Source organism: Carassius gibelio, chromosome A17 (genome assembly GCF_023724105.1).
Source record: "Carassius gibelio isolate Cgi1373 ecotype wild population from Czech Republic chromosome A17, carGib1.2-hapl.c, whole genome shotgun sequence".
NCBI classification, from domain to species: Eukaryota; Metazoa; Chordata; class Actinopteri; order Cypriniformes; family Cyprinidae; genus Carassius; species Carassius gibelio.
In genome coordinates, this window is record NC_068387.1 from 24,821,644 (window position 1) to 24,830,019 (window position 8,376).

The following is an 8,376-nucleotide window of genomic DNA, read 5'->3' on the forward strand; positions in this document are numbered from 1 at the left end:
GCGGTACGTACTTAATATTCATAAGCCTTCGCCGTGGAGGCGTTCATGCTGGTTTGTTTCCTGTTTCCAGTATGTGGAAGCGCCGGCAGTTTATGTATTTCAGGTTTTTTGTGTTCGTTTTTTTTTTGTCATTTGGCAGGTGTGCAACCAATCACGTGTTGTGTTTATGTAGCTAACAACATCATGTGATCTGAAACATCCCTCTTATGACGACTGTGATAGAATAAGGGACAGTAGCAGCACAATGCATCTGTGGAGTGTTGTCCCCCTTTGTTTACTCTTGATCGACACCTCTGTTGGTCAATATGAGCCTACGTGGGAATCAATTGATTCAAGACCTATCCCGGAATGGTTCGATCAAGCCAAATTCGGCATATTCATTCACTGGGGAGTGTTTTCAGTTCCCAGCTATGGCAGTGAATGGTTCTGGTAAGTCTGCAAAAACAGCATTTTTTTTATTTTATTTTATAATAATTTTTTTTACAACACGCCATTAATCAATGCATGCTTATGAACTTTTATCATAGTTTATAGTTTTTTGGAAACGAAAGTGGTTAACATTATAAACAATAATTGTTCTACTTACATCTATACACCTTTAACCTTTTAGGACTAAAAAAAAAAAAGGATTCATTGATGAGGCATGGCATAGGCCTACACTACATGCTGTATTTAATGACTAATAAATTACAGAATGTTTAGCAAACACTGAAAAATCGAATAAAAGTAAAATAAAAGAGAGCCTCCATAGCATGGTAAACACCAAAGAGAAGCTTTTCAAAATAAAACAAAAAGAAAAGTACAACTAAATTTGCTGCCGGTGACAGTGCTTGGATTTCATGCATTAAACAACGCTCACAAAATTTAGTCTGTCGTACTTTGGAAACCTGCAATTAATGGTAAATATAACCAAAACACATTATTTATTTTTTACATGGATATATCAGCATTCTACTATTGTTTTATTTTCATAATAGGTAAACACAGGTCACAAGTTAACACAGTGACATTTCCTTGATTCAGCCAGAATCAGATGATTCCTGAATCAGGAAGTTGGTCATCAGATAACACGGTAACCAGTTAAACCGTAACACCAGCACAAACGTGCATGTTTTGCTAGAATCGACCTGAACATGAGAGACCGTTCAGGACATTATTCAAATAAATACAGACAATATTCAAATAAATACAGACATTATTCAAATATATAAGGTCAAGGTATGTTTCTATTTATATATTTGAGGTTACTTGTACTTAATATTTTTGTTTTCAAACAGGTGGTACTGGCAGGGCCGGAAATTCCCGTCGTATGTGAAGTTTATGGAGAAGAATTTCCCACCTGACTTTACTTACGAAAACTTTGCTCCTCAGTTCCGGGCTGAATTCTTTGATCCTAAAGAGTGGGTTGACATTTTTGCCTCGTCTGGAGCCAAATATATTGTCCTCACAACCAAACATCATGAAGGTTTGCACCGACTGCAGTGTATTTCATTTTTTCACATCTGTCAACCATAATTAGTTTACATAGTTACACTGTAGTTACATAGTTACATGGTTACACAATTGTTGTAAGAAAATACTGTAGAAATTCCACAGAAAAAAACACAAGATAGTTTAACATATACAATGTAAAGGGTAAAACAATGGTTTAACATTGCATTCTATGTAATTTTACTCTAAAATACTGCCACTTTTTAGTTTTTTTTTTTGGTAGTAAGCACTGTGAATTACGAATTATTTTACAGTTTATACTTATTGACATTCCAAGGAGTCATCTCAGGACAATCAAAGAAATTATATAGAAAATATATAGAGAGAAGATGCATCATTTTTGTCATGAATGCACAATATATATATATATATATATATATATATATATATATATATATATATATATATATAATATATATATACAGTGGAGCTCGAAAGTTTGGGCACCCCTTGCAGAATCTGTGAAAATATGAGTAATTTTCAAAAAATAAGAGAGATCATACTAAATGTATGTTATTTTTTATTTAGTACTGTCCTGAGTAAGATATTGTACATAAAATATATTAACATTTAGTACACAAGACAAAAACATTGCTGAAATTATTAAAATAACCCCACTCAAAAGTTTGGGAACCCTTGGTTCTTAGTACTGTGTTCTGTTTCCTGATGATCCTCGACTGTCTTTCAGTTTTGTGATGGTTGTGCATGAGTCCCTTGTTTGTTCTGAACAGTTAACTGAGAACTGTTCTTCAGAAAAATCCTCCATGTTCTGCAGATTCTTCAGTTTTCCAGCATCTTTGCATATTTGAACCCTTTCCAGCAGTGACTGTATGATTCAGAGATGCACCTTATCACACTGAGGACATTTGAGGGACTCAAACACAACTATTTAAAAAGTTTCAAACGTTCACTGATGCTCCAGAAGGAAAAAAGATGCATTAAGAGCTGGGGGGTGAAAACTTTCCAACATTGCAATTACATTTTTTTTCTGTATTTTTGATCAAATAAATACAGCCTTGATGAGCATTAGGGACTTCTTTCAAAAGAAATAAAAATCTCACTGATCCCAAGCAGTGTAACCCAAACATGGTTTTGTGAGATTCACCCACAAATATGATTCAAATCCTCAGGGTTTACACTATGGGGCTCAAAGAACTCGTGGATGTGGAACGCAGTGGATGTCGGGCCGAGGCGGGATCTGGTGGATGATATTGCCACCGCTCTGCGGGCACACAGTGATTTGCGTCTGGGTCTCTACCACTCTTTATTTGAGTGGTTTAACCCTCTGTTCAAAGCTGATGCTGACAAGTCCTTCAAAACCAGTGTGTTTCCTACCACAAAGTCCCTGCCAGAACTATACGAGATTATCAACAAGTTCAAACCTGAGTTGTTGTGGTCTGATGGTGATGGAGATGCGCCCGCCTCTTACTGGAACAGCACAGGGTTCCTCGCCTGGCTTTATAACGAGAGGTAAGGCCACATAAACAGAAGTGTCATTCACAGTTACACAGCGAGGTTGAAACTGAGAACCCAACAAACAGAGACAAATATCCAATTCAAAGTCTGTTTCATTCCTTTAACTCATTGCTATTCTGGTGTAATTGTGACCCTTGTGTTCAATACAGCCCATAGACAATAAACGTAACTTTTTTTTAAGAGGATTTCATTGTACTATTTGATATTCAGCTCTAAATTATGCACCATTTATTTCTATATACAATAATGCAAAAAGTATTTATTATTACTGTGTTTAAGTTAAAAATAGGTAGCAAAGGTATTTAAAATTTAATGCATTGAAAGCAAGCAAGAAAGAAAATCATGTAATACTATCGTATAACCTCTAGATGCTTGTATGGCCTTATTCAATACATATATGAAATTCTATAATTACTTTTATTAGGTTTTCGGATATTGAACATTTTTAAAGAATATGTCATCCTTTCTATAAGACACTAACATAAATGTCACATTAATTTCCCATTTTTATTTTTAGACCATGTAGCCTTTAAAAAAAAATTATCTTTCTAAGTGAACTTTCTAAGTGAAGGTGTCTGCTGATGTGTGTTTTCAGCCCTGTGCGTGACACTGTTGTGACCAACGACCGCTGGGGATACGGCACTATATGTAATCATGGAGGATATTACACCTGCTCAGATCGCTACAACCCCGGACACCTGCTGAAGCACAAGTGGGAGAACTGCATGTCCATGGACAAGAAGTCATGGGGGTTCAGGAGAGAAGCCAAATTGAGCGACTACCTGACCATTGAAGAGCTGATAGCAGTGAGTTTACTTTTACATTCATTCAGATGCCTACATTCATTTTTAATGCCTGGATCCATTTCTTATTTCTAATTTATTCCTGTGGTACAAAGCTGATATTTCAGCATCTTAAGTGTCACATGATCCTTCAGAAATCAATCTAATATACTGATTTGCTGCTCGAGAAACGTATGCTGAAAATAGTTGTTCTACTTAATATTTAAAACAGTTTCAGGACTCTTTGATGAATAGTTACAGTATATAAATGTTAGTATATACTGTCACATCTCTGAATAAAAGGCTCTTACTGAGCCCAAACCTTTGAACAATAGTGTATGCAAAATCTGAGCATTGAGAAGTCATCTGTTTGTCTTCCAGACTCTTGTTGAGACCGTGTCCTGCGGCGGGAACTTGCTGTTGAACGTGGGTCCCACACACGACGGCCGAATCATGCCCATCTTTGAGGAGCGTCTGCGACAGATGGGCCAGTGGCTTAAGGTCAACGGAGAGGCCATTTACAACAGCAGCGCATGGAGAGTTCAGAACGACACTGTCACTCCTGGAGTCTGGTCAGTTATATTATCATGTACTGTTACATACTGAGCAAAGGTCTGTCTGCCAAAGCCTTGTGTTTCATTTCATGCTTTCATCTTTATTATTATCCTTTATTTGATTTTTAATGAAAGCATGGTTTTGTTTTGTCATAACAGGTATACGAGGAATCAGAAGAACACAATCTATGCTATTTTCCTTTCATGGCCCGCTGATGGCTATATTGTTCTGAGCGACCCAGTTGTATCACCGTCTAAGACGCAGGTAATGTATACTGTAGATATAAAAAAGAACCAAAATTGAACAATTGGTTGTTCGCTAAGCTCCTACTTTTAAATCTTAGCAACCAACCCTACCTTAATCACAGTTTTTTTTTTTTAAGTAATCATTAATTCTATTCAGCAAGGGTGCATTAAAATAATCGAAAGTGACAGTACAGACATTAATAATGTAGAATAAATGCAGTTCTTTTGAACTTTCTATGCAATAAATTTTGAAGCAGCACGACTGTTTTAACATTGATAATAATCAGAAATGTTTCTTAAGCAGCAAATCAGTATATTAGAATGATTTCTGATAAGATGTAATAATGCTAAAAAATTCAGCTTTGATTGTAGGAATAAATTATATTTTTACATTAATGATGATAGAATATAAATTATTTTAAATTCTACTAATATTTGACAATATGATTGTTTTAATGCATTGTTGAGCTTAATATACTTCTTTCAAAAACATTAGAAAATCCCTAATTTCTAAGGGAAGTATGAGTTTGAGAAGTGTATGTCCCGATTCTGATTCTTCAGAACTGATTTATGCAGATGTTTCAGGACAATCACACTATTTTCTTGTTTCAAAACTAATTTCCAAATCAGGTGGAGCTGCTTGGATATCAGTCCCTCTCGTGGGAGTCCATGAAACCCACTGGTCTAAAGGTTCATCTGCCCCAGCTGGACCCCAGTCAGATTCCCTGCTCCTGGGCTTGGACCCTGCGACTGACTGGTGCAGAGTAGCCAGAGGATGGCGCCACAGTTAACTGTAGCCTTTAGGAATAATGAATAACATGACTGTACTACGGGTTTTTGTTATCCACACATTTTACATTTAACTAACCCCTGTGATGAAAATCAAGTTTTTAACTTTGTGTCTATCTTCATGTCTATCTGGTGATTTTCATATGCTTAAAGACAAACCATGTGCAAATTCAGCTGTCAAAAACATTGCTGAGCATTTTTGATGTACCAAAAAACCCAGTTTGAAACCACCCTTTTTTCTAAGTCACAAACATGTAATCAATCCCATCAACCTGTTGGACGGGGCTTTTCATGTTGTTGTCTCCACTGCTCATAGGTTTCTAATTACAGTGTAGCCAATCACAGACATATCTGTCTATTTCAAGATTGCATCAGCCAATCAGAGGCCTTTAAATTAGTCAGAATCCACTCACCCTTCAAAACACCAGAGTTTTGTCCAGTACTGAGTTCTGCATGCCACAAATCTGCTCAATATAACAAAATAGTAGACACAATGTAATTAAAGGGATAGTTCACCCAAAAATGAAAATTCTGTCATTAACTACTCACCCTCATTTCAAACCCGTAGCTTCATAAAATTATGGTTGAACCACTGTTGTTAAACAATGTCCTTACTGCATCTCTGGGCCTTGACCGTGGTAGTTCCCTTGCTGTCTATTCAGAGTCAGAAAGCTCTCGGATTTCATCAAAGATATCTTCATCTGTGTTCTGAAGGTGAATGAAGGCCTTACAGGTTTGGAACGACATGAGTTTGAGTAATTAATGACAGAATTTAAAATTTTTGGTGAACTCAATCTTGACTAAATTAATTATGTAATTAGCTCATCACAATTTTGTGATCGTGATGAACTAAGATGAGCGACAGGATTTTAGTGTTTATAAGGGAAACGCTATTTGCTTTATTATCCATTCATAATTTAATTCAGATTCATTTTGGAAGCAGCAATGAATGACCGCTATAAACATTAATACAAGATGACCACTGCCTCTGTGTTGAGTTTACTACAGAGTTTACTTGTGAGCTGCTGAGTGGAGGTGGAGACTCATTAGCATATTCATCATTCCATGAATACTAAATGAGTTAAGGGTATAGAGTTACATTCAAGCCATTTTAGTATGTACTGAAACAATGTTTTTGCAGCACCTATTTTTTTTTTTATATTATTAGTTTTTATGCTGTTACATTTAGAATTTCTAAATCAACACTTTTTTTTATCATTAATGATATTTAGAATCGAAAATACACTGGCAAATGAAGCACCATAAACATGCACTATATAAAAAAAAGAAAAAAAAGAAAACCGAAGCCAGCTGTCTTTTGGAAAAAAAAATTCTTATTATGAGATGAATTGATTTTTTTTTTTTTTTGCATAATTCTTTTTTTTTTTTTTTTTAAATGAATAAACCAATTGTTGTTGTTATCATCACAGTGTCTGGTTGTAAATCCTATTTTATATTCCAAAACAGGTGAGCAAAATATTTAAAAAATGATCTAATATTTTATCGTACAATATCTTATATAAAACACTTAAAGATTATTATTTATTATTCCTTGAAAAATAATATATTCATATTTTGATTATTATGTTTTAAGATTTTATAAATATTAAATTGTATTTAATATTGCCTGTTTTAAGTTTTCATTTTTTTTTTTTTTTGCTTTTTATTTTAGTTCATTAGGAAGTTTTTTTTAGTTTGAAATAATAATAATACATTTTTTTTTCAGTTTTAGTTGCAATACTTCAACTTTATCTTGTATTAAATGTTAAATGTTATGTATTTTATATATTTTATTTCAGCTTTATTTAAATATAAATAACTTTTAAATAGTTTTTGTTAACAGCAGTTACCAGCGTGGGATCTTAATTAACTAGCTAATGTTAATTTGAATAGAGCAGTGTGTGGCAGCCTGAGCTACCCATAATGCTCTGCTCATGGCCGTCTTTGGAACCGGAGAGCATCACATGCTGCATTCAGACACACGTGCCACTGCTCCCATATCAGAAACTCCCTATCTGAGTTATTCAGGCCATCTGTGCCAAGAATAGTCCTGCACTGTTTATGAACATCACTGCCGCTTTGACTCACTCTGCTGGGGGAAAAATTCACTTAGCAATACAATGTTCCTCATACATGTGAGATTCCCTTTTTGGTTCTGTTTTCCATCTTTCATCATGCTTTCCAAATGCAAGTGTGTGTGTGTGTGTGTTTTGGCAGGTGTCTGGAGCGGGGTGAGCCTGCCACTGGGAGGTAAAGTAGGAAGGACCTTTGGGCTGCCAGAGCCAATCTTCCATTACGTGTAGTACAACAGAATGAGGGGGTCTGCGAGGGGATTTCGTCCTGCTTTCTGCATGTACACTACATGTACTGCACTCTCAGAATCTCAACATGTATCTTATTACTCCTAAACAGAACATATTAGTACCTTAAAGATACATATTAGTATTTTAAAAGTACGTATTTGTATACCTTTTGAAAGGGTCCCAACCCAGTGACAGTTTCTCTGTGTATAACACGATTAGATGCAGTGTCATTATTAGATTTTTAGAAAAGTCAATCTGGTTGCTAAATAAATCGAATGTGACATAACAGGGAATGCATTATGCATTATTTTTAAAGTTTAGCCTTACAAAAAAAAAATATAATAATTGTTTAGTCTATAATTACTGACCCTCAATAATTCTTAAATTGTTTAATTCCAGTTGTTAGTTGAAAAAAATAAAAATTTATTATTAATTACTAAAATAACTATAACTAAATAAACTAAAACAAATGAATAAAAACAATATAGACATTTTTTTTATTAAAACTAAAAAAAAATACTAAACTCACAACAAAACATACAAATAAAATCAAATATAAAATTGTAACCAAACTATCTATCTAAATCAATGATATTAAAATAAAACCGATATAAGATGTTGCAGAAATATATAGCAAGAAATGTCATTTGATTTCAAGCAGAAAAAAGCCAACACGTAATTAAAATGTGAATGTTTCTGTAAAGTGCATGTTATTAAAATGTATAACATGAATCC

General features: G+C 34.5%; 1 protein-coding gene across 1 annotated transcript; it reads left to right on the forward strand.

Moving 5' to 3' along the window:
• Positions 1-42: 42 nt before the first annotated feature.
• Positions 43-5,605, forward strand: fuca2 (alpha-L-fucosidase 2). The gene is made up of 7 exons (XM_052620246.1): positions 43-429; positions 1,278-1,465; positions 2,622-2,961; positions 3,563-3,773; positions 4,131-4,321; positions 4,463-4,568; positions 5,180-5,605. Exons 1-7 carry the CDS (start codon positions 245-247, stop codon positions 5,315-5,317), a joined length of 1,359 nt encoding a protein of 452 aa, XP_052476206.1. The 5' UTR covers positions 43-244; the 3' UTR covers positions 5,318-5,605.
• Positions 5,606-8,376: the final 2,771 nt, after the last annotated feature.

Excerpts from the sequence above, each read along its gene's own strand:
- fuca2 (XM_052620246.1), top strand. The coding sequence starts at position 245 with ATGCATCTGTGGAGTGTTGTCCCCCTTTGTTTACTCTTGATCGACACC. Across the intron at positions 1,466-2,621 it reads CACAACCAAACATCATGAAG|GGTTTACACTATGGGGCTCA; the intron begins GTTTGCACCGAC and ends TCAAATCCTCAG. Across the intron at positions 3,774-4,130 it reads CCATTGAAGAGCTGATAGCA|ACTCTTGTTGAGACCGTGTC; the intron begins GTGAGTTTACTT and ends TTTGTCTTCCAG.